General features: G+C 46.9%; 1 protein-coding gene across 2 annotated transcripts in view; it reads left to right on the top strand.

The window, feature by feature from the left end:
- Positions 1-1,603: 1,603 nt before the first annotated feature.
- The window catches only part of SSUH2 (ssu-2 homolog), a 35,296-nt gene continuing 11,046 nt past the window's right edge, over positions 1,604-25,853 (top strand). Inside the window, exons 1-10 of one of the 2 annotated variants that reach the window (XM_049863217.1) lie at positions 1,604-1,744; positions 12,399-12,497; positions 13,513-13,594; positions 15,449-15,578; positions 18,038-18,098; positions 19,439-19,563; positions 20,720-20,782; positions 22,465-22,550; positions 24,313-24,405; positions 24,836-24,941. In XM_049863217.1, coding sequence (XP_049719174.1) covers positions 1,615-1,744; positions 12,399-12,497; positions 13,513-13,594; positions 15,449-15,578; positions 18,038-18,098; positions 19,439-19,563; positions 20,720-20,782; positions 22,465-22,550; positions 24,313-24,405; positions 24,836-24,941 — 975 coding nt within the window. In that variant the 5' untranslated portion in view covers positions 1,604-1,614. Of the gene's footprint in view, positions 1,745-12,398; positions 12,498-13,512; positions 13,595-15,445; positions 15,579-18,037; positions 18,099-19,438; positions 19,564-20,719; positions 20,783-22,464; positions 22,551-24,312; positions 24,406-24,835; positions 24,942-25,853 lie in introns of both variants that reach the window. The other variant, XM_049863216.1, reaches the window with a different exon arrangement.

Raw genomic sequence — 25,853 nt, 5'->3', positions numbered from 1 at the left:
AGTAATGGAATTTACATAATTCTTGGGTTTAAGAAGAAACCCTGGTGGTGTAGTGGTTAAGCACAACGGCTGCTCACCAAAAGGTGGGCAGTTCCAATCCACCAGGTGCTCCTTGGAAACTCTATGGGGCATTTCTACTCTGTCCTACAGGGTCACTATGAGTCGGAATCGACTAGATGGCAATGGGTTTGGTTAGGTTTTTGGGTTTAAGAAATTCAGTGCTCCTACCAACCATAAAAACCTGTTCATGGGTATTAAGTTGTCTGGCTCTGTTTAAGAAATGTTTGTCAAGTGATTGCTACTGCTTTCATTACTGCCACTAGTTTTGTGTTGGGGGCGGGCAGTGAATGATGAGAGTGAAGGCAGTGGAGAGAGAATAGAGGCACTTTATGGAGCAACTTGGAGCCATCTCTGTGTGCAGGATGGCCACCCGAGACAGGTCACGTTTTGGAAGGCTAACAGAACAGTCACAATGCTTCCCTGGGTGAATGCAATCCTGTCTTCATTGAAAAGTATCACGGCACATTCCCATGGGTATCACTGGGTTGGGCAAACCAAGGCACAGGGCACTTGCTTTGCCTTATGGAACAAGACCTCCCTGGCCAGACAGAGAACCCCAGACCTAGATGTGGAGAGGTCATTGCTAGGATGAAGGGGTAGAGGGGTGATGGGTGGGAGGAGAAGGACCATTAAAGCCTTTGGGGCCAGCTCACAAGCTCTCCGTTTCCTCTACCAGGTGACCCAGGTATTCATCGTTTAGACTCATCCAGAAAAGAGGGGTGGTCTTCCAAGAGTTGGGATTGAAGAGGTATTGAGTCTGATGCAAAAGACTTCAGAAAAGAGATTTTAAAAAGTCCAGAGATATTTCACCAGGGTTCTAGGCTGGTGTGGTGAGACTAATGGTCTGCATAGCCTGGACTGGGAGCATCTGCTCATGATGCACCATATGGCTCTGGAGAGTCCCTGGTGGCACAAATGGTTACGCACTAGGCTGTTAACTGAAATATTGGCAGTTTTAATCCACCCAGAGGTGCCTCAGAAATAAAGCCTGGTGATCTGCTTCCAAAAGGTCACAGCCTTAAAAACTCTAAGCGGCTCAGTTCTACTCTGCACACATGGGGTCACCATGAGTTGGAATTGACTTGGCTGTAAGTAACAACAACAACAACAACAACTCACCTGAGTCTTGTTTCTTTCCCAGTGAGATGAGAAGGTTGATGCACAAGACTTCAGAGGTCCTACCCAGTCTGACTACCCATATATTCTCTCTCCCTTGAGAAGGTAACCTCCTTGGGGTTATTACATTTTTCTATACAAGTCTATCTGCTAGAGATGGGTGATAGAGCACAGTGATCAAGCACTCAGACTTGACAGTCAGACAGATGAGGGTTTGAATCTCAGCTAAGAAAGATGGGCATGATAATAGCACCCATCTCACAGGGTTGTAGTGGGGACACATGTAACCAGAAACACCCAGAAAGAGCTTGACAAGCAGGAGGCACTTGTAAGTAGGAGCTCAGGGAACCCTTGTTGATTGGGTCCAGAGTAGCCGCAAGGATTGACACTGTGCTTCCCTGTGGATATTTCCCTGTGTTGTATTCAAATGGAGAAACAATGGGCCCCTGTTCTGGGAGGGGCTTGAGAGTGGTCTTTCAGATCCAGGGTGGCCTGAGCCTACTCGAAGGGCAAACACCTCCTTGGTTGGACGTCTGGACCATGGACAGGGACCTGAGTGAAGATGACAGTAAGTACAAGCCGGTGATGGGGGGTGAGGGGAGGGTGGGAACCTCTGTAGTTAACACTGTACAGAAACCTTCCATCTGCCCTTCATACTGCCTTAGATTCTGCCTCTGCACTGGGGTGAGCGTTCCCTTCCTTCCTCCCTCCCTTCCTTTCTTTCCTGTGCAAAGCCAATCTGCAGCCTGCAGCCTGTGCTTCTGTTATGTGCTTCTGGGCAATGGAGAAGGATGTAAAAAACTACTATGAGCACTTTTCTCCCTAACTCCTATAACATCTCCAAGCCTACAGTCTTATACTCTTTTTTTCCCTCCTTTCTCTAGTTGACAATTTTCCCTCCCAGAGCCAAAATGTAAGTGTGAATTTCAGGATTCTTATTTCAACCACAGTTGGGTTCAACTCTTAGATGAGGTTATTTTTAAACAAATGTCGTGAAAGATCTTCACTCATGATCTTCCTCTAGCTAAGAGCCCGTCTGTCATTGTTGTCATTGTTAGGTGCTGTAGAGTCGGTTCCGACTCATAATGATCCTATACACAATAAAATGAAATGCTGCCCAATCCTGCGCCATTCTGACAATTGTTGCTATGTTTGAGCCCATTGTTACAGCCACTGTGTCTGACCTTACTGCTCGTGAAACATAGCCTGGGTGACCCCAACCTGTCATTGCTCCAACAGAAATACAATGGAATCTAAAGACTATTTAAAAACACGAAGAGGGAAATGGTATTTTAAGAAGAAATGTACTATGCCTAAAAAAAAGGACATTTTTGATTTTGGATTTGGAATGGGCAATGTGGAGGTGGAAAGACCATCAGGCTGGGAATGGGAGGCTAGGGTTCAAATCCCGGCTCTGCTGTGAGTTGACCATGTGATCTTGGGAAAGTCATTTAATCTCTCTGAGCCTCAATTTCCCTGTCTATAAAAGGAGATTGGGCCAGGAGTTCCTACGACCATGAAGGGGATCCCCTGAAAGTGAGGGTAAAATGTTGTGTGATTGAGTTTTTTGGGGGGCGTGGAGGTGGGGAGAGGGGTCTGCAGTTTTCATCTGAATCCTGGGGAGACCTGAGACACTAAAACATCTTTACAGTCATTAGATTTCATGATCTTGAAGGTTCCTTATGGACCCAATACTTTTATTATCTTGAATTTTGGTATCCCAAAGTTTTAAGTTTCAGAGCTGAAGTGGAGTATAAAAGCAACCTGTGCTAATCTTAGAGTTAAATTTAAAAATTTTGTTGGCATCTCCTTTCATATTGAATTGGGAGATCATACAGAGGTATTTTAGCGTGCATTTGAGCAGGACCTAATTTGATCTCTGATATATTGGGAATTGTGTATCCATAGTTTTGTTCTAATTTACTTCTATAAAACTTTAATGCCATCTTTTTCTTTGAAACACTGTTCATTAGCAATCTTTCCATTTATAATTTGAGCCTCTCTTAGTCATAATGGACTAGGTCAGATTGAGATTCAAGTCCAAGCTCTGCCTCCTAATTGCTGGGTGATCTTGTTCAAGTCACTTAACTTCTCTGGGCTTCATTTCCACCATTGAAAATAGGGATGGTGTCATTTTGCGGAGCTGGTAAAAGAATGAGTGGTTCTAATGTGCCTAATACATTACCCAGCCCAGAGTAGGCATGGAGTAAATTTTGACTCTAGAAATGATCAATGTGCCCAGAGCTTTAAAATTAAATTACTATTAATGGAAAATATTGATCACTGTGATGTTTCTGTTTGGATATCATACCTGTAGGTAAGCAAGGTAAGAACAAGGTGAAAGCTTCACTCCTTTAGAATTCTAAAAGTGCTCATTCTGTGGCAAGGCCACCCGAAGTGCTAGTTTAGAATAAAATCAGATTTCAGGTCAGCACTTAAGGTCTACTGAAAGCTATAGGATTGTCCAGAGAAGTGTTTAGAAACTGAGTTGATGAAACCTGAACCTAGGTACATTTTTCTCCAGGCTACAGAAAGGGAGCCTACTATGGGACTTCCATAACTGAAATGTGCCTTCTTAGGTGATAGATGCCCCTCGCTTTATCTGATTGAGTGCACCCATCAGTTTTCAGGTATATAATGCAGGCAGCTTCAGATAAAGAAAACCTTCCACCAACAGAGAGGACGTACTCCAATGACACACTTCGGGACTGAGTGGGAATGGGTAGGGACATTCTGGGAGGTGGCATCCCTGTGGAAGGAACCTTGTAGGGCTTTTCGTACTACCGCTGTTGGGGCTGGGATGCCTCCCACAGCGACCCTGATTGGGGCAGCATCCCTCCTCATCGGCTGGAACACCTCCAATGACAGGCTGGTTCCCCTGCCACAACCAAGACTATCAAAAATTCTTCCTTACGTTGAGTCGACATCTCTTTCCCTGGAGCTTCTACTCTAGTCTTGATTCTAGCCAGCAAGGCTGCTCAGAAACTGTTCCCTGTTCAAATAAGAGCCCTTCAAAGCCTTCTCTTCTCCACCTTAACCAGATCTTGTTTCTTCAACAGTCCCAGATGTAAAATAGTTTCAGTAACTCTTCCTTCAGAGCATGATATCCTAGCATAGAATAGAAGAGAAAAAGCTCTTCCCTTATTCTACACACCAGATCTTTAATAATGTAACTTCTTTTATTGCAGACTGAAAATCCTTCCAGAAATGGTAGGGCAAGAGCATCTTCAAGTTGGGCTGTAACTAGAGCCTCTGTTAATTTCAGGAGGAGGTTGCTGTGGTCCAGGACATAAGACCTAGGTGGCATCTCTTTACTCCTGTGTGGTTGGGGATTGGTCCCAGGGAGGGGGCAACAGGGTTGAGGGACATTGAGAGCCCTGATCTAAGGCTACACCAAAGTCTCCATCAATTCCAGTGCTGAGGAGACAGACTGTTCCCACTTCCTGGCACCCAGACCAGCTCTGCTCACAAAAGCCTTATTCATCATAGAGCTCCCAGCCTGTAGTTGAAGAGCTGAGCCTGATTCTGAACCCATCATGGTATCTTGGTAGGAAATGACACTGTATCTTTTCTGGAGAGCTCATCCACCGAGAGCCTCGGCGACTGACCATGGGGCTTCAGTGCTCTTTACACATCCCTTAGGATGGAAGCACAGACACCAGGAGGGCAGGTCTTCCCTGCCAAGTTGGCCCAGGCCTCACCGGGCCTGTCTAGTCTTTCCTGAAGGCTGTCATGTTTCTGGAAGGGAGTTGTGGGTCACAGAACACTGAATGGAGAAATACAATTTCTCCTTTGGTGAGTGTGTGAAAAATAAAAAGCTTTGATGATATCCTATTACAGCTTAAAAACCCTGGGTGGTACAGATGGTTAATGGACTCAACTGCTAACCAAGAGATTAGTGGTTCGAGCCTACCCAGAGATGCCTCAGAAAAAAGACCTGGTGATCTATTTCTGAAAAACCAGTCATTGAAAACCCTGCAGAGTGCAGTTCTACTCTGAAACACACGAGGTTGCCGTGAGTCAGAACCAGCTTGGCGGTAACCGGTTTTGGTGTTACAGCTCAGAAAGGATCTCCAGGACTCTCCTGAAGCACTTTTACAGAGCCTTCTCTTATCTGTTGTCCCATTGGCTCCTCTCAGTGACTGTGCTCCCCGAGCCCTAGAAAATTAAGTTATCCTTCCCTGCAAGACTACGTGGTAGGTTAGGTGGTTTGCCCTGTGGCCATGACTCGGGAACAAGAGTGAATAAAATATCGACCAATTTTCAAGGTGTTCAGATCTAGTGGTGGAGGCAGGTCCCAAATTGACTTTTTACAAATAATTTTTATAAAGCCATTTGGCCAAAGTGATGATAGAGAGTGGAACAGAGTACTAAAGAGCACGGAGAAGGAGAGCCACAGCCAGCAGACTTTGGAGGAGGTGGGGTCTGGGCTGAGTCAGGAAGACAGAGGTGAGCAGGGGGTGGTGTGGGCAAGAACAACCTGAGCAAGGGTTGGGAGAAATGGCACCAGGTGTGTGTGAGGGTGAAACAAGCATCAGTGCAATGAAGTAGAGGAAGCAGAGGGAGTCCTCAGAAAGGCCAGTCTCCATGTGGCTCTGTCTTGGCACAGTAACGCTCTCTAAGAAACATGAATTCCACATCCCAGATAATTGTTTCCTCTTGACAACACCAAAGGGAACCTACATAACTCAAAGCAAAATGTTTCCCAGGTCTTCTTCTCCCATTTCTTTTGCTGTTGGTCTCACTCACATGGTGGGCATTTACTACTCAAAATACTTTCTCAATGACTGCACCCCAAAGCTCCCCAAAATTTTTCTCAAGCCCAGCCCAAACAGGTTGTCATGTCTGTCTCTCCTTTTCCCTTTCTGTTCTCTTCTTTTTCCCCACTGTTTTTCCCTCCCACATACCAAACCAAAACCAAACAAGTTGCCACTGAGTTGATTTCAACCCGTAGCAACTCTATGCTTTTTCTGTTACAGAAGCAGGCAGGAATCCTTTCTCCCTGTCCCATTCTCTGGCATGGGCCAGGTAATCTAGGAGCTTATCTGCCAAGCTCAGAACCTTAGATTTTAGTCATCAATAATACTGAGCCACTGCAGGGTTTAGGTGAGAAGGTAATGCTGCTAGGTTTTCTGGTCTTGCTGAGCAGTCCTTCAACCAGAGTAGTCAATTATTTGTTTGTTTGTTCCTGTTGGTAAAACATAACTTCTTCCTTCACTTTATATTATGATCACCTGAATCGCTCTTGCACCATCTTAAATATAATTCAAATCACAAGGCATTTATGTATACCCACTGTATGCCCACTCTGTTAGGTGCTTTGTGCACTTGTCACTTACGTATACCTACTGTATGCTCATTCTTTGTTAGGATACACAAGAGAGGGTCCCTGTCCACAAGAGGCTGTCATGCCTGTTGAAGGAGACAAGGCATGGAAAACAAACAAGCAAACAAAACCTAAGAAACTAAAGTAAGATTGCAGTGGGGAACTATTTGGCAGAAAAATTGACATGATTTCAGTGCTTTTAAGATGATTAATCTGGAATCAGAAGCAAAGGACATACATTCCTTTTATCATCTGAAAGAAAGGGAATGGCATTTAAAAAGAGAAACTTAACCAGGTTATCCACAAATTGTGTCTTTCTCCACAAGAAAAAGTTCCTTTTTATACAAAAGAAAAATAGCTTTTGGCTGGAGAGCAGACACTGCTACCTTGGTGACTCTTTTTGAAAAGTTTTTTCAGCAACCATTTTTTGCCATTCCACAGAGTAATAAGGTATTGAGCAAAACAGGAAGGTCATTGGACTTGGAGTCAGGATCTGAGTTTTAAGTTCTATTTCTATCTCTGCTACTAATATGTGAGCTGGTTGCCCAAAGTCACATCTCTGAGTCTTGTTTTGTTCTTGTATGAAATGAGGATAGCAGTAGTTGTCATGAAACTCAAAAGAAGTCATGTCTGCAACATCTTTTTGTGAACCATGGAATGCAATGTGTATGTTAGGATGGGGTGGCCCCTGGACAGCTGCCTCGAGACTCGGCCCCAACACCATGAAAACAGTGACTTGGCTGGTGGTCCCGCTGAGTGCGCCACGCTGGGTCTTACACAATGCCCAGTGACGTCCTCATTCCTGTTGTGCCTGTTCAGATCTGCACAGGAAATGATCCATCCTCCTGCAGTTCAGCCTTGAGTGCTTTATTTTTGTACGTAACATAATGGTGAGATTAATTTAGCTCAGATGAATGTGAATGCCCCGAGAGGTCAGGGTGGCTCCTGGTTGATGGATGAGGCTGCGAGTTTCCCACCTCTTACTCTTCCTCTCTTCCTGCCCCCTTTGTTTGGTTTCCAGCATGATGCTACAGTCACATGGCATTGCTTTGCCTTCTTGTCCAGGGGAGTACTGATGCCTCAGCAGACTTAACACTTCTGGGTGGGGCACTCTGTCCCAGGAGAGGAGGCTGTAACAGCCTTTCTTTCTATTTTGATGTTCTCATTATTGCCTCCTGGTAAAGGGAGGCTCTGGTTTAAAGCAACACAAAGAAAGACAAAGACCCACCCTTCTCAGGCTCAGAGAGTTGCCTGAGCGTTTATCATACGCCAGACACGAGGCCAAGGACTGTGCATACTTTGTCTCATTGTTGTCAGTTGTTGTTGAGTTGGCCTCCCAAGTCATGGCAACTCCATGTACAATAGAACAGACCATTGTGGTCCATATGGTTTTTGCTGGCAGATTTTTGGAATTAGATCACCAGGCCTTTCTTCCTGATCTGTCTTAGCCTGGAAGCTCTGCTGAAACTTATTCAGCATCAGAGCAACACCACACAAACCTCCAGTGATAGACGGATGGTGGCCGCTCATGAGGTTCACTGACCAGAATCGAACCTGAGTTTCCTGAATGGAAGGCAAGAACTCAACCGCTGAATCACCACTGCCCTCCCTTGTCTCGTTGGTGCTGGTTGCTGTTGAGTTGATTCTGATTCACGGCAACCCCACGTATTTCAGAGTAGAATTGTACTCCACAGGGTTTTCAAGGCTATGACTTTTCAGAAGCAGATCTCCAGGCCTGTCTTCCAAGGAGCCTCTGGGTGTGTTCAAACTGCCAGTCTTTTGGCTAGTAGTCAAAACCATTTGCACCTTCTAGGAACTAAACCAAAAAAAAAAAAAAAAAAAAAAAAACCGTTGCCATTGAGTCGATTCTGACTCATAGAGACCCTATAGGACCGGGTAAAACTGCCCCATAGGGTTTCCAAGGAGTACCTGGTGGATTCGAACTGCTGACCTTTTGGTTAGTAGCCATAACTCTTAACCACTATGCCACCAGTGTCTCCACCTAGGAACGAGGGCATGAAAATCATCTGCTCCATTTCACAGAGGGTGCAGAGTCCTGAAAGGATGTATGACTTGTTCAGTGTCGCATGTTACATGGCAGAGAGCAGCGCTCAAACTCCTGTGTGTCAGAGCCCATGTTCTTAACCACTCTGTCTTCTAGAATTCTGAATCCAATCCACCTGGCTACAGTTCATCCCTAACTTCCATCTTCCATTCTGACGACTGGGCTCATGGGAATTGCAAGGACATGCAAGGGCCCTGGCCCCAGACAGGTTCAAATTCCAGCTTCCACCCTCCTGACCCCCTTATGCCAATTCACACAGGTGTATATCTAGATTGAGGGGAGGGGGGTGCAGGCAAACCTGACCCCCTGCCTGTCTTTGTAAATAAAGTTTTATTGGAACAAAGTCATACTCATTCAATTATGTATTGTCTATGGCTGTTTTCATGCCCCAACAGCAAAGTTGAATAACTGAGACAGAGACCATATGGCCTGAAAAGCCTAAAATATTTACTCACTGGCTTTTAATAGAAAATATCTGATGATCGCCTAGGTCCTTGGAATCTAAACCAGCTTAGAAGCAAAACAATATTGAGAACCAAAGTACTAATAATAATTCTTGATTAATTATCACATTGGGGATTTCATCACATATTTCAAAAACCAAACCTGCTGCTGTTGAGTCAATTCCAACTCATAACAACCCTATAGGACAGAGTAGAGCTGCCCCATAGGGTTTCCAAGAAGTGGCTGGTAGATTTGAACCACCAGCCTTTCAGTTAGCACTTGATTAACCACTGCACCATCAGGGCTCCTTCATTACACATTTGCAGATATCAGTTTGAAGCTTTGGAATGATGTCTCTGTAGGTCACATCCATCTCTATTCTAGCTCTCTGACCTGCTTCTCAGCAGAACCAGCAGTTAACTCATCTGCCTACAAAGGTGGCTTAGTCCTGCTTAAAAGGGCATTCTACATGTAGAAACCTTCCTATATTCTAGCTTCCTTTGCAGATTCCCTGCAAGGAGTGAAAATTTTGGGGAGAGAGATGTATTTCTTATTGTAAGAGGGTAAGGGCATTCCTAATTTGGGGTGTGGAGTGGAAAGAGTTCTTCATTTGTCTTAATGACACCTTCTCCTCCCCTGCCTGTTCTTGGTCATGTTTCAGGATTTCGGTCTTCCTCACTCCTGACATTTCCCTTTTCTAGATCAGTCTAGATGGCTATAATTTAGAACAAGATCTGTTTATTCTTCTGGCCTTTATTTTTATTAAGCTTGAAAGTACAGGACATATTATTATTTTTGTGTGTGTGGAAGTAAAGAGCCAGGAGGAGCCCTGGTGGCACAATGGTTAAGCCCTCAGTTGCTAACCTTAAGTTGGTGGTTGGAACTCATCCAGCGAATCCGTGGGAGAAAGACCTGGTGATCTGCTCCCGTAAAGATCACAGCCTAGAAAACCCTATGTAGCAGTTTTACTTTGTCACATGGGGTCTCTATGAGTCAAAATCGACTCCACAGCACCTAAGAACACCAACAAAGAGAGGCTTTAAAGAAGTGCATTAAAAAAAGAAAAAAAGAAGGATCTAGGAGATGAATGTCACTGGGAAAGTGGGATTGGAGAATGATTCGATGGCTGAACGCAGTAAGAATATTGAGAACTAAAGTACTAATAATAATTTCTGACTAATTATCACATTGGGGATTTCATGAGGGGCTTGGGAAGAGGTTTGAAGAGTGGCCCAGTGGGCTAGAACTGGACTAAGAAACCTTTATCATACTTCTAATTCCATAGCTGCGCAAGCTAGGAATATGGAGTAACCTCTCTGAGACTCAGCTCCTCACGGAAAGTGGGGTCAGAAGTCCTGCCTTCCATACCCCAAGGGTTGATAGGAGGGTAGGATTAGGCAACAGGCATGGGAAAGTGCTTTGTTAGTTCTTTTAGCTATCTAGTGCTGCTATAACGGAAATGCCTCAAGTAGGTGGCTTTAACAAACAGAAATTTATTCTTGCACAGTCTAGGAGGCTAGAAGTCTGATTTAGGGTGCCAGCTCTAGAGGAAGGCTTTCTCTCTCTGTTGGTTCTGGGAGAAGGCTCTTGTTATCAGTCTTCCCCTGGGTCTAGAAGTTTCTCAGCACAAGGACCCTGGTCTAAAGGGTGCACTTTGCTCCTGGCTCTTCTTTCTTGGTGGTAGGAGGTCCCTCTCCTCTCTGCTCACTTCTCTCTTTTAAACCTTAAAAAAAACTACTTAAGATACAACATAATCCTGTAAATTGTGTCCTGTCTCATTAACATAACTGCTTCTAATCCAGTCTCATTAACGTCATAGAGGTAGAAATTGTAACACATAGAAAAATCACATCAGATTACAAAATGGAGGACAACCACACAATACTGGGAACATGGCCTAGCCAAGATGACACATATTTGGGGCGGGGTGTGGAGGGCACAATTCAATCCGTGACATAAGCTGAGAAGTACTTCTGAGGAGCCTGTTCATAGTATGCTTTCCTCCTTGGAGTCTCAGGATCGTATGTATCTATGTCACAGCCTGGCAGGTCAGGAGGAGGTTTTAAAATATATACAGTGAGTGATTTTTCCATAGGGTTTTGCCTCATGAACAGTAATGGAAAGAACATGAGGTTTGGAGTAAGACAGATCTCAGTTTGAATTCCGGTCTACCACTCCCTTGGTCTGGGAGCATCTCAGTGCAGGAACCTCAGGTCCAAAGGACACACTCTGCTCCTGGTGCTGCTTTTTTTGTGGTGGGAGTTCCCCATGTCTCTCTGCTCACTTCTCTGTTTTATATCTCAAAAGAGATTGCCTTAAAACACTACCTAATCTTGTAGACCTCATCAGTATAATTGCTGCTAATCCATATTATTACATCATAGTGATAGAATTTACAGCATATTGGAAAATCACATAAAATCGTGGACAATCACACGATACTGAGAATCATGGCCCAGCTAAGTCGACAGATATTTTTGGGGGACATAGTTCCGTCCATGACAGAGACTGAGTAGGAGGAATCTCAGACTGTGGCAAGTTTGCCTATTAGAGGAAGCTGCATAATAAACTACTACACAGCTCAGTAGCTTAAAACAACTATTTTATTATATCTTGTGATTTTGTGGGTCAGGACTTTGGGCAGGGCTCAGCCGAATGATTCTTCTGCTCCATGTGGTATCAACTGGGGTTACTCAATGGTAATCAGCATGTGGCTGGTCTGGTCTAGAGCATCTAAGATGGCTTTGCTCATATGCAAGGTGCCTTGGTGGGGGAGACTGGAAGGTTGGGCTCAGCTGGGCTCCTCTGTAGGTCATCTTAGGGCCTCTCTACTTGGTCTCTCCAGCAGAGCAGCCTGACTTCTTACATGACAGCTCAGAGCTCAAGAGTGAGTGCTCCAAGAAGGAAGAAGGGAAAACTGCCAGTTTATTAATAACTTTCGTTGCATTCTCTTGTTTGAAACAGTCACAAGTCTGCCCAGGTTCAAGATGAGGGAAGACAGAGTGAACTCTTGATGGGAGGAGTATCAAAGACTATGCAACCATCTTTAATATATATACCAGAATGTCTAACTCCTAGGGCTGTGGAATGCCATAATGCTTAGGAAGCACCTATCGTGGTGGTTGGCAGAGTAGGAGTCTGGAAAATAGGGGCTACCATTATTAATATTTTTGTCATCATCATTATTATTATTGCTGCTACTACTACTACCTCCGCACTCCCTGCAGACATGCTCTGTGCACCTAGGATACCAGAGTGTGGCTAGCTTAGTTAAATGGGGAGGGTTTTTATAGTCCACTCTACCCTCAGTTTTCAGCCTCCTGTTGGTTGTCATCATAACCTCTCTCCTTCCTCCCTGAAGTCTCAGGACTGTCTGTCTTTCCTCAGGTGTGGTTGACCTCAGCTTTGAGGCTGAGAGTCCTCTGGCACCCCCCGCTGAGCTTCTGGAGAGACTGCCCAGCTATGACTGGCTTCTTCAAGGGGGTGGTAAGTCCATGTGGTCTTGATTCCTTTAGCCTCTTCCTGGGGTTCCTACTTGTTGGTGGGAAAGTCTCTGGAATAGGCCAGTGCTGGGATAGTCCCCATTCCCCTTGGGAGGCACCCTAGGAAGACCCTTGTGGGTTTGGGCTATCCTTGTCATGGTTGGGTGGTGTATTAGTTTCCTAGGGCTGCCATGACAAAGTACCAGAAGCTGGGTAAGCTTAAAACATCAGAAATTTACTGTCTCACAGACCTGGAGGCAGGAAGTCTAGAATCAATGTGTTGGCAAAGTTAATTTCCTCTAGAGGTTCCACGGGAGAATCTGTTCCATGCGTCTCTTGTAGCTTCTGGTGATGGCTGGTGATTCTTGGCGTTCCTTGGTTTGTAAATGCATCACTCCAATCTCTGCCTCCATTTTCACACGGCTGTCTTCTCTCTCTCTCTCTCTGTGTCTGTGTCTCTTCTTCTTTTTTATGAGGACGCCCATCATATTGGATTAGTAGCCCCCTACTTGCATATGGTTAAGAGCTCAACTACTAACCGAAAGGTTGTTGGTTCGAACCCACCCAGAGGCACCTTGAAAGAAAGCCCTGGGGATCTACTTTGCAAAGATCATAGCCATTGAGAACCCTATGGAATACAGTTCTACTTTGCACACATGGGGTTGCCAAGAGTCAAAATTGACTTGACGGCAACGGGGGTAACTCCAGTATGACCTCATGTTAGCTTAAATGATAACATCTTCAGAGATCATCTTTTCAAACAAGGTTGCATTCACAGGTGTAGGACTTCAACACCTCAGAGGACACAATCCAGTCCACAACAGGTGGGGGTGGGAGGAGATGGAGCACAGATCCTGTGTCCATACACAGTCCATGACCAAGTTCGTTGAAGACCAGCATCTTTCTTTTTTTTCTTTTGTTCTTTCTCCTATTCAGTCAGTTTTTACTTCTTTCACCCCACAAATATTTGTTTCTTTAAGCTGGACTGTCGGGTCCCTGAATTCTCTCCTCTCCTCCAGGACAGCAGATATTCTTCCCACCTTTGGAGGCCCCAGGGAGATCCCAGGAACAAAGGTCCTGGTCCTCTTTCCTGGAACACAGGTGAGTTGCAAATTTTGCTTTGGTGACTCCCTGCATTTCCATACATCAACATTGCTCCCAAGAGGCATCCTTGGGGACCTCAGGGTCCATGGCCCTCAGCTCTGACAGTGCATCGTGATCCCTTGGGGGGAACCTCCCTATTCCAGACCTTCTAGATCAGGGTCTCTGGGGCCTGAGAATTTGAATTTTACCATGATCTTCAGGGCATTTGGATACAAAGCCAGGGTTGAAAACCATAGTCTAGAGCAAGGGTTCCAAATTACAGCCCATGGGCCAAATCCTGTCCACTGCCTGTTTTTATAAAAAAAGTTCTGTTGGAACACAGCATGACTCACTGGTTTACATATTGTTTATGGCTCCTTTTATGCTATAATACAGAGTTGAGTAGTTTCAACAGAGTCTGTAGGACCCACAAAGTCTAAAATATTTACTGTTTGGCTCTTCACAGAAAAATCTCGTCAATCCCTGGTCTAGATTCCTGGAGAGGTCCATACCCTACTTGTCTTGTGAAGAGTTGGGGCAGAGACCAGGGTCTCCAGCCAACTTTTTGCAGAGAGAAGGTGGTGTTGCCCATTTCCTGGCACTGTCTGCAGCTGGGGCAGACTTGGCCTGCCTTAGGGGAGTCTCCTGTGCTCCTGGCTCTGCTGTTGCCCATAACACTTTAACTTTACCTCCCTGGCTGCTGCCTCCCATGCACAGTGCAAACCCAGCCTCCTCTGTGGAGTCTTCTAAGAGTCCAGCCCACAGCAACATCGCTTGCTCTCTGCCGGCGCAGCGCACCTCTGTGCGGGCCCAGGCTGGGCTGCAGACACAGGATGCAGGAGTGGGGCTCAGTTCAGAGTTGGGTCAGATACTCTCTCAGGGCTGTCATGGAGACCTCTATGAAGATGCAGGGGAGAAGGAGGAGGAGGAGGACAGGATTCCTTCTCAGTGGTGGTGTTGGGAGCAAGGAGAGCTTCGCCAAGGAGGTGGCATGGCAGCTGGGCCTCAGTGAAGAGGAGGTTTCCAGGAGGAGGAGGAAGGCGTCCAGAGAGAGGGTAGAGAAAGGGCCCCGCTGCTGCCTTCCCTCACTGCCACACTCATTCCACACACGCTGACAGTGAGTCTCTGTACGCTGCTGCCAGTGGTGCTCAGCGTGAGTCTCACACAGGTAATGGACATTTCAACCGCATCCTCTCTGTCCTCCATCAGAGGCCAAGTTCCTGAGGGCAGGAGTATAGTCTAGCCTTCATATACCTGTGTGACATTCTCTCTAGACCTCAGTTTTCCTCAACTGCAAAATGGCACAATCCATCTCTAAATCTTATCTTTTCGAGTTTAAGATTCTATCAGCCCTTCTCTGGAACTCCACCCTTCAGCTAAGGTGCTTTTCTTGTTCTCTGCCACTCTATGGCCCTGGGCATCTGTTCACTCTGCTCCTTTTGCCAGACATGCCCTTCCCCAGTTAGACTCCTGGGTGTTTTACCACTACCATGGACTCCAGCCAGAGTCTTTGGGGATGCCAATGATTAAAGTGCTTGGCTGCTAACCAAAAGGTTGGAGGTTTGAGTCCATCCAGACGTGCCTCAGAAGAAAGGCCTGGAGATCTCCTTCCAAAAAATCAGCTATTGAAAACCCAGTAGAGCACAGTTGTACTTTGCACACATGGGGTCATCATGAGTCGGAGTGGACTTGATAGCAAATGGGCTTTTTTTGTATGTATGTCTTTGTGTCTAATCTTCTTTTTTATGACTCACCTGTTAGGATCCTTTCCTTTGCTGGGGTTCAGTTTTTCATCCTCACAATGAAGGGACCAGCTGGAAGAGCCCACAAGCCTTTCTAAGACATCATCCTTTTCCGTTTGGCCTCCAGCAGGGTCCCCATGGTGACTGAGGAGGTGGCTCGTGAAGCCCTCCTCAGCTTCGTGAACTCCAAATGCTGCTATGGCAGAGAAGCCGCAGGTGACCTCATTATCCAGGAGCTAAAGCAGCAGACCCTCTGCAGGGTAGGGGGCCATGCATGGCCTGGGGGTCTGCCTGAAGGGCTATGGGCATGGGGAGGGTCTGGCTTTGGGGCTGAGGGGGTTGGCTTGCTTGACTTGAGGGAAAAGGAGTCTTGGGGGAGAGTGTGTATGAATGGAGCTGATGTTGAAGTCCCTTCTGCACCTGCTCTGGTCTGTAGCTGTGAGCAATAGTAAACATATTAATTATTATTAATTATTTATTGAGAGATGCAAGTGAGCTAGACATCATGGTAGTAACCATGTTATGTATAGGTCTTATCAAATCCTTATAACTACCCTGTGGTTGTTAGCTACCATTGACTCAGCCGACTCATGGTGACCCCACCCACATTGGAATGAGCCACTGCCTGGTCCTGTGCCATCCCCACGATCAGTTGCAGATCAGACCGCTGGGATCTGGGGGGTTTTCATTGGTTGATTTTCAGAAGTATATCACCAGGCCTTTCTTCCTAGTCTGTCTTAGTCTGGAAGTTCTGTTGAAATCTGTTCAGCATCATAGCAACATGCGAGCCTCCACTGACAGACTGGGGTAGATGTAGATGAGGTGCCTTGATCTGGAATTGAACCTGGCTCTCCAACATGGAAGGCGAGAATTCTACCACTGGACCACGACTGATGTCATTGTCGCCAGTTTACAAAGGAGGGACTGGAAGCTTAGAGAGGCAAGGTTACTCATCCAGGGAGAGGAAGGTAGACTTGGCAGCTGGGATTCAAACGCAGTTTTGTGGCTCTAAAATCTGTGTCCTTCAACACACGTCTAAACAGCTTCCCCGAAGGATGGGCTGTGAAAGACCCACCTCCTCCCTTCCACCTCTCCTTCCCTGACTCCCCAGTTCCCTCTGCCTCCCCCAACCACTTCTGTGCCAAGATATCATTTATTCTTCACCAGCCCTTCACCCCGGGAATTCCTATGTCTGTCTCCTGGACTAAAATCGCTACCTCCCTGACCTACTGCGAGGGACGGGGCAGAAGGGTAGCCTTTATGGTCCAACAACCAAGCTGTCCTTGACACAGCTGCTTTCCTAGCAGTACACACCACACAGAAATCAAACACGACTCTTGAGTAGTGGTTGGAGCAGGGATCTGGAGGGAGAGACCGCTGTGTAGCTGTGTGGTCCTGGGCAAGTCAATTGACTTCTCTGAGCCACAGTTTCCTCAAATGTAAAATGAGGAACTGAGTTGCCTTATGTCATGGATTGACTTGTGTCCCCCAAAATATCTGTCAACTTGGCTAGGTCATGATTCCCTTGTATGATTGTCTACCATTTTATCATCTGATGTGATTTCCCTATGTGTTGTAAATCCTGTCACTGTGACGTAATAAGATGGATTAGTGGCAGATAGATTGATGAGATCTACAAGATTAGATAGTGTCTTAAGCCAATATCTTTTAAAGAGAGAAGTGGGCAGAGAGACAGGGGACCTCATACCACCAAGAAAGCACTGCCAGGAGCAGAGTGAGTTCTTTGGACCTGGGGTCCCAGCGTGGAGAAGCTCCTAGTCCGAGGGAAGATTGATGAGAAGGCCGACAGAGAGAGAAAGTTTTCCCCTGGAGCTGAAGCCCTGAACTTGGACTTTTAGCCTACTTTACTGTGAGGAAATAAATTTCTCTTCATTAAAGCCATCCACTTGTGGTATTTCTGTTACAGCAGCACTAGATGGCTAAGACACCTTAGTAACCTAGTTCTGCTGTAACACAGATACCACTAGAAGGAGGCTTTAAAGAACAGAAATTTATTTTCTTACAGTTTTGGAGGTTAACTGTCCAAATCAGGGTCTTGACGCTGTCGATTCTTTCCTTGTAGTTAGTCCTGGGCATTCCTTGGTTCTGGGGCTTATCAACAATCCCCGTGGGCATCTATTTTCTCCCCCTGTGTGGCTATCTCTGTGTCTAATCTGCTGTTTTTACAACTTGGAAGTGATTAGATTTAGAACCCACCTTACTAGGGTATGACCTAATTAACATAAAAAACCCTCAATTCCCAACAGGATCACATCCACAGATATAAGGGTTAGGATTCTGACATGTATTTTAGGGGGACGCAATTTAATCCACAACACAAGTGATATCCAAGGTCCCTTCTCTCCCTGTGATTCTGTGGATGAGGATCTGTGGATATTGATGCCAGGCAGAGCAATCCCTCCAAATCGGGACCCTCAGAGCTACGGATTCCAGTGGCGGCCGTCAGTCAAAGGGGAAATGTTGTGTATAAAGAAATGGGGAATTGGAGTCACTCCAGCTGTGACCCTCTGGGCGGAGATTTCCTGGGGACAAATTGCAATCCCTGGCATCTGGGGCAGAAATCCCTGCTGCCAAGTGTTCTGTTCGTGTGATCTTTTGGGTGCCTAAAGCCCTGGCAGGTGGGGAACTTGATCTTTGTGCTGGACCCTTTGTCTTCATCATGGGCATGAGTGTGAACATGTTGTTTTTCCTCCTGCAGTATCGACTGGAGACCTTTAGTGAGTCCAGGATAAGCGAGTGGACATTTGAACCCTTTACTAGTAAGTAAGCTGTCTGCAGTCTGTTTAATTAGGAGCAAATATGGCGGAGGCTGGTGGAAAATGCCAGGACTTGGCTCGGCCACTAGCCTTGAATAAGATGCTCTTCTTCTCAGAGCCTTGGTTTCCCTATCCCCTGTGCAATGAGAGGGTGGGGTTTTATCTCAGAGTCTTTCCAATGCTGATCTTAGCAAATGCTCCCTGCCCAGGAGGTGGTTTGCAGAAGGCCTTGAAAAAGCCTAGTGCTTGTCTTTGGCCACAGGCTGGAGCAGCCACATGGGGCCAGATTACAGAGGCAGCATGTTTGCCTTGCATCCACCTACCTCCCACACCAACCCAGACCCCCTAAATCTATAGGCTCTGGGGACTCCATTCACTGTGCCATCCCACATTCAGCTGAATCCCACCAGGGGTGTTGCTGGCAAAGGCTTCAGGTTCTTTCTGTCTGGAAAGCCCTAGGCCCTACCTTTTTCCTCCACTTGACCACTAGGCTTCATCCTTCCAGACTCAGCTTACGTGTCACCTCTTCTCTGGAGCCTTCTCGGATTTTTTCTCCTGGCATCCCTCTCCCCAGAAGAATCTGTCAGTCTTCTGAGTTTTCAGAGGCCTTTATGCAGCTTCTGTTGATAGATGTATCACATCCTGTTATATTATGTTGTGATCCTTGTGTCTGCCTCCTTGAACAGAGGAGGAGGAAAAAAAGGAACAAGGTGATGGGGATGGTGATGATGATAATTCTTGTCTATTGATCCCTCAGTTTGTGCCAGTCCCTGTGCTAAGAATTTTAAATGCATGATTCTATTTAATCTCACTATCACCTTATATAGGAGTCCTTGGGTGGCTCAAACAGTTAAGCACTCAGCTCTTAACTGAAAGATTGGAGGTTTGAATCCACTCAAAGGTGCCTCAGAAGAAAAGTCTGGTGATTTAATTTTAAAAGATCACAGCCATTAAAAACCCTATGGAGTGCAGTTCTACTCTGAAATACATGGGGTCACCATGAATTGGGGTCAACTTGAAGGGAATTGGTTTTGGTTTTACTACGTTCTGTGGTAGGTGCCACCATTATCTCCATTTTAAAGATGAAAGAACTGAAGCTCAGAGAGGTTAAGTAACTTGCCTGGAGTCACACAGCTAGGAAGTGGAAGAGCCAGGAGTCAAACCCAGGTCTGTCCAACTCCAAAAACTTGGGTGCTTACCCACAAATTCTAAGGAAGACCTTATCTAACCAGAGCCCTAGCATCTAGCCTGGTGCCTGGCCCCCCATTGAAGGCTTGATACTATTTGTTGAACTTATCCCTGCTGCCCTTTGCTCTTCTTACCATGGTTCCTTTCTGCATCAGATCGCTCGGTAGATGGACCACACAGAGGGGCCTCTCCCAGACTTTGGGACATCAAGGTACAGGTACCCCCGATGTTTCAGGAAGACATCAAGAAGTTCCAAGTCCCTCACTCTGCATTGGTCAAGGTAACCTGATTACTGCAATGACATTGGGAATATCTGCCCTTCCGGTTGAGCTGGTTTTCCAGGGACTGGATGTTTCCTTGTACTTTGTCCTTTAAAAAAGGAACCCTAAATCCAGGCTGGTGCTTGATTCTTTGGAAGGAGGTGGGTGACATGGAGAGGGAGGGCTGGGTTGGAGGCCCAGTTTGAATAACCTCAGCACATGGAATATAGACTTACAAAACACACAGTGTAGGAAGTGAGTAGTCACCTAGCAACTGCTCCTTGGAAACCCAATAGGACAGTTCTACTCTGTCTTATATGGTCGCTATGAGTCAGAATTGACTCGACAGCAATGGATTTTTTGGAGTCATGTAGCAAAAGGATTATCCCATTGACAAAATTGTCACCAGTTTTAAATGGTGAATACTCACATTCCTAGCCCACTGGAGTGTCTTTTGCAATTTTTTTTTTCCTGAAATAAAGTTAAAGCATTGTAGAGATTTTTTTACGGAAGTCAGTGGGGAAGCAGAATTTGACTTCTATCCTGTTTTACAGAAAAATAATCATGCACGAAGTGAGGGATATCTTCTGTGTTACAGAAACACCACAGAGATATTTGATATTATTCTCTCATCTAATTACCTGTCATGTTTTCACCTTAAAACCCGATTCAAGAATGTAATTTTACTCTGAGTTTTCATGGAGTAATAAGATGAAAAGGACTTTGAGAGGCCAAGAAAGTGTTCCGTTCCCTTCTCGAGGAGTGGAAAGTTGTTCTGATTCATCTTGAGTAGCTAGCTCCTTGCCTTTCACAAAAATGCTGTCCACTTTGAAGGCTTCTGTTCTGAAAGATCACTTCAGCTCCGTAACGCAAAAATGAAGTCAGCGCTTGTGGTTCAGCCTGAGAGGTTGCTGTAGGGAGTCGGTTTGGAGACTCTGAGAAAGCGTCTCCCCTTCTTACCATCCATGTAGACTGGGCTGGGGCTGGGAGGAAATGCTAGCCTCTGATCTCCTTAGCTTGGTACTCAGGGCCTTTTGGAATCCCAGCCAATGGGAGTGGCCATTCCTTGCCTGGTGCCATCTTAACTGCTGCATCTCATAGGGGTTAGGGATGGTGGTGAAGTCCAGAACTGTCAGTTCTTGGGAAACGTCATCAAAGAGACTGTTTAACTTTCAGGAATGCCACAAATGCCATGGGCGTGGGCGATACAAGTGCAGTGGCTGCCACGGGGCAGGCATGGTGAGTCACATATGGGCTGTTGGTAAGCAAGAGATGGTGCAGGGGGGAGGAGGGAGGACATGGGGAGGGAGAGCTGGCTGGGGCCTGGAGCTCCCCTTAATACCACAGTGACCTTAGGCCATCATTCTCTCCTTCTGGGTCTCTATTTTCCCATCTGTAAAATGGGAAAGTTGGATTGGGCAGCCTCTAATGAACTTTTCATTTCAGTTTATGATTTTAATTTTTGGTTTATGATTTTAATTCTTTCCTTTTCTCATCTTTCCACATTCATTGAGTTCCCGCTTGGCTGTATAAGAGGACTAAAGCCTGGACCCTTCACACCATGAACTCTCTGTAGCTGAGGGAGATTCACAGGTGACTAGCACTTGTAGTGCCGGGTGATGGTGTCAAGAAGGCCAAGCTTAGAGGGCTTCAAGAGATAAGATAGACAGGGGCCCTGTATTACTCTCCTGGGGCTGTGGTCACAAATGACCACAAACTGAGAGGCTTAAAACAACAGAAATTTACTTCTTCTCAGCCCAGGAGGCCAAACATCTGAAATCAAGTAGTTAAGAACTTGGCTGCTAACCAAAAAGATTGGCAGTTTGAGTCTACCAGCTGCTCCTTGGAAACCCTGTGGGGCAGTTCTACTCTGCCTATAGGGTCGCTATGAGTAGGAATTGACTGGACAGCAAAGGGTTTGTTGTTTTTTTTTTTGTCTAATCCAGTCTGACCTCATCTTAACTAATTACATTTGCAAAGACCCTCTTCCAAATAAAGTCATGTTCTGAGATTCTGGTAGACATGACCCTTGAGCGGACACTATTCCATCCAGTACAGGCTCCGAAACAGACAGCCGTGCTCTTGCGGCAGTAGACTTTTTTCAGAATCCTTCAAGGCTCTTAATCCACCCAAGGAGTAAGACTGAACCCTTCATGTGTGCTTGGCTCCCCCACTGGAGCCTGAGCCATCGGACGCAGACTGTCTACTGTGATTTCCTCCATCTTTCTATCTGCCTGCCTGCCTTCCCCCTTTTGAAGGCCCTCCCCCTTTTGAAGGCCCTCCCTTCTGCTCTCTAGCACTCATTCCCCTGCCCACTCATGTCCCAGCTGTGGCCTGGTCCTGGCCTCTCCCTGTCCTCCCCCAGTGCCCTCACCCTGCCACTGGCCTCCTTGTGGCCTTCCAGGTCCCCCCCCATGTGCTCTTTTCTGTTCCTTCCTCCACCACCAGCTCCTCTGCCTCTTCTTCCTCCTTGCCCTCCTTCCTTGGGCTTTTCCTGCAATGTCACCAGAGCCAACTGTGGAATCATGGCTCACAAAAAAATGGGCATGTCTGTGGACAATATCAAAGAAGGAGCTCCCTGCCTCCAGCCCAGGTCCCTTGGCCAACCTGCTTCTGTCCCAGCTCCCTTTCACCACGGCTACTCACTCAAGAGGCAGGTCGCAGGGGGCATGAGGTTCAGACAGGAGGCAGCAGAGGCTGATGTCCCGGAAAAAACAGGGATCTTAGAGTGCAGAGTCTTTGAAAGTTACAGCTGGAAGGGTCCAAAGATACCACCAAGCCCCATCTTCCCGTTTTACAGGTGAAGAGACTGAGGCCCAGGGGGAGGAAGTGATTTGCCCAAGGTCACTAGGCTGGGATTTGGAGCTAGGTCCGCTGCTTCCCTGGAGACCAGGGGGCTGAGGTTGTGGGTGTGTCTGCAGATGAGGTGCTCATCCTGCAGTGGGGCCAAGCGCAAAGCCAAGCAGCCGCGGAGGTGCCAGGTGTGCTCGGGCTCAGGTAGGAGGAGGTACGTGGGGCCGTCCCCAGCATGGAGGGGCTGTCATCCCCTTTACCTGCTTTCTTGTTCTCATTCATCTGCCCATCCAGATGGCAAGCAGGGCCTTGTCTGCATTGGTCACTGCTATGTCACAGCACACTGTATGTAGAAAGCACACACACACACACACACACACTCAACTAAACCAGTTGCCATCAGGTTGATTCTGACTCATGGTGACCCCATATGTGCACAGCAGAACTGCTCCGTAGGGTTTTCATGGCTGTGGCTTTTTAGAAGCAGATTGCCAGGCCTTTCTTCCGAGGCACCTCTCGGTAGCTTTGAACCAACACCCTTTCGGTTATCAGCCAAGCAGTTAACTGTTAGTGCCACCCAGGGACTCTGAGCATAGTAAGGGCTCAGTAAATATTTGTGGAGGAATGAGTTTTCCTTTAGCAGGGCTGAGAGGCCATTGACAGGCCTGGTACTTTTGGACAAGCCTGAGACTCTGAGAAAAGAGGGCAGTGTAGGTTAGGAGACCTCTTCCTGCAGTCATGGTGAGGGAGTGAATGTCCTAAACCACCTGAAGGTGAGATTCTTAACTCTGAGGATCAGATTCTAGGCAAACTCTTATTAGACTCACAGCAGGACCTGAAATGGAGGAGCAATCAAGGGATGTTTGCTGAGTCATAAAGGTCCATCTATAGGCTTTGCAGGAAATACTAGTGGCACAGTGATTAAGTACTACGGCTGCTAACCAAAAGGTCAGCAGTTCGAATCCACCAGGTGCTCCTTGGAAACTCTATGGGGCACTTCTACTTTGTCCTATAGGGCTGTTATGAGCTGGAATTGACTCAACGGCAACAGGTTTTTTTTTTTTTTTTTTAATAGGCTTTGCAAATTGGGAAGTGTTGGCATTTTGTAAATAATGCCCTTAATTGTATTTATACATCTTTAAAGGGAAACAGGAAACCACAAGGGGTGAAAATATTCAAAGTAGTATTAGTTTATGATCCTTTTGGCTCATTGAGGCCCATTCCATCCTTTTAACAAGCTAGATGTCAAAGCTTTGGTTGTACCTTCCATCTGTGGTTGGTGAAGTGGGTCTTTGGTTTGGAAAGAAACTCAGGCTTTCTTTCATTTGCAAGCCAGAGAAAGCCAATTCAGACTGCTTTAGTAAAAAAAAAAAAAAAAGTAAATTTATAGACCCATGCAACTGAAAAGCCCAGTGGTATTTTTCAGGGATGGCTTCATGTCCAACTGGATCCAAGTGCTTAAACAATGTCACTGGGCATCTATCTCCATCTTTCACTCTGCTTTCCCTTGTGCTGGCTTCATTCTCAGGCAGGCTCTGCCCTTATAGGGGCAGAGGGGCCCACTGGAAGCTCCAGGTTTAGTAAGCCCAGTAGACAAGGACGCCCTTTGCCTGATAGTTCTGACAAAAGTACCGGAGGTGGGTCTCATTGCACTCACTTGGATCATGTGCCCATCATTGCATCAATCAATGTGGCCAGGGAGACAGGATGAGCTGATTGTCCAGGCCAAGGTCACAGGCTTGTCTGTAGAAGGAGCGGGGCGAGTCATTGAACCATGTGGGCTGGGTGGGGAAGGGTGGTCCCCAAAGGGAAATCAGGGCACCGTCCACAGAAGAAGGAGGACTAGACTGTGGGTGAAAACAATACATGCTTGTCACGGTCCATCTCTGTAAGGAAGGATTTGGGGGTAGCGGTTGGGAAGCCACGAGGACCCCCTGACTTGTGTCTGAGCAGGACTGACCATGTGCCGCTCTCAGGTGCAGCACGTGCTCGGGCAGGGGGAACAAGACCTGTGCCACCTGCAAGGGGGAGAAGAAGCTGCTGCACTTCACCCAGCTTATCATCACGTGGTACGTGGCCCGGCGAAGTGGCCTGGACTGGGTTCCGAGGAGAAGCTCCCCTGGGTTTAGGGCAGTGCAGCGACCAGCTGGGAGAAAGGGGCTTAAAGTGACTTGGAGAGGGGAAGGTCCCCTGGGGTGGGGTGAAAGCCCAAAGGAAGAGGCAGCCTAGGGTGGAGGGATGCAGACGGGCTTTCGAGTAGACAGAACTGAGTTCAAACACAGGCAGCTTCACTTTATAGTGCAGCAGCCGTTTAACAATGGAGCGTTCCCACCTGGGAACAGTCACAGGTGGGTATGAAATGAGGTAATAGAACTGAGCTGTCAGTAGCCTTTACTAGTTTCCCATTGTACAGATGAGGATGCTGAGGCTCAGAGAGGCTAAGGAACCCTCCTTAGGTGCCAGGGGTGCTGGATTCCTAGCCCTACCCTCTGCCTCCAGGAAGAACAGCCTGTTTGAGTTTGTGTCTGAGCACCAGCTGAACTGCCCTGGGGAGCTGCTTGCTAAGGCCAAAGGAGAAAACCTCTTCAAGGACGAGAACGTGGTGGTGAGAGGGCTTTGTGGATGGGGGCAAAGAAAGCAGGTCCGTTCTCCCCTCCTTTAGGGCCGGGTTTTCTGGCTTTCAGTGAGGGCACATGCATTTGGAAACGCAGGCTGGGCTGGAAGAAGGCTGCTGGGATCCACAGGTGGCCAGTCTTCTCTCATGAGTTCCATGCACTAGCTCTCCTTACTCTCTTCCTCCTGCCCTTTCCCCCTCCCTTCCTCCTCCTTCTCTTCCTCCCTCCCTTGCTCTCATCCTCCTTCCCTTATCCTTCCTGCCTTTTCCCTCTTTTTCTCCTTCCTTTCTCTATCCCTTCCTTCTCTCTCTTCCTTCCTTCCTTTCATTCCACAAATATTGAGACCCTTCTATATGGCAGGCACTCTTCTAGGCCCTGGGGACTCCACAGAGAATAAAACGAAATCACTGCCCTAGTAGAGCTTGCAGTCTGGTGGGTAGAAGAGAACACACTTTTTGCTACAATGTCAGGTGGTAATAAGGATTGTTGAGAATGCTACTCAAGGGAAGGGAATGGGAAGGGATGGGGGTGTTGTTTCCATTGTGGGTCAGGGAAGGCCTGTCTGTGGAGGTGACATTGGGTAGAGACTTGAACGTAGTATGTGTTTGTGTGTGTGTGTGTGCACGGGGGGAGTCAAACGTGGCCACAGGAGTGAGGGCAGCCCAGCAGAGGGAACTTGCACTGCAGGGGCCTGGAGGGGGAAGTGGGCGCTGAAGAACAGCAGGGGGCAATGTAGAGAGAGGAGCTGAGACATGAGAGGTACCAGCAGCCAGATCAGGTAGGATCTGCTAGGCCACCTGTTGCCCTTGAGTTAACTCCATGTGTGTGAGAGTAGAGCTGCGCTCCATAGGGTTTTCAACAGCTGATTTTTGGCAAGTAGATTGCCAGGCCTTTCTTCCGAG

The sequence above is a fragment of the Elephas maximus genome, chromosome 20 (genome assembly GCF_024166365.1).
Source record: "Elephas maximus indicus isolate mEleMax1 chromosome 20, mEleMax1 primary haplotype, whole genome shotgun sequence".
In the NCBI taxonomy this organism is placed as follows: Eukaryota; Metazoa; Chordata; class Mammalia; order Proboscidea; family Elephantidae; genus Elephas; species Elephas maximus.
The sequence above is the reverse complement of the archived record's forward strand: the minus strand, read 5'-3'. Positions and strand labels throughout refer to the sequence as shown.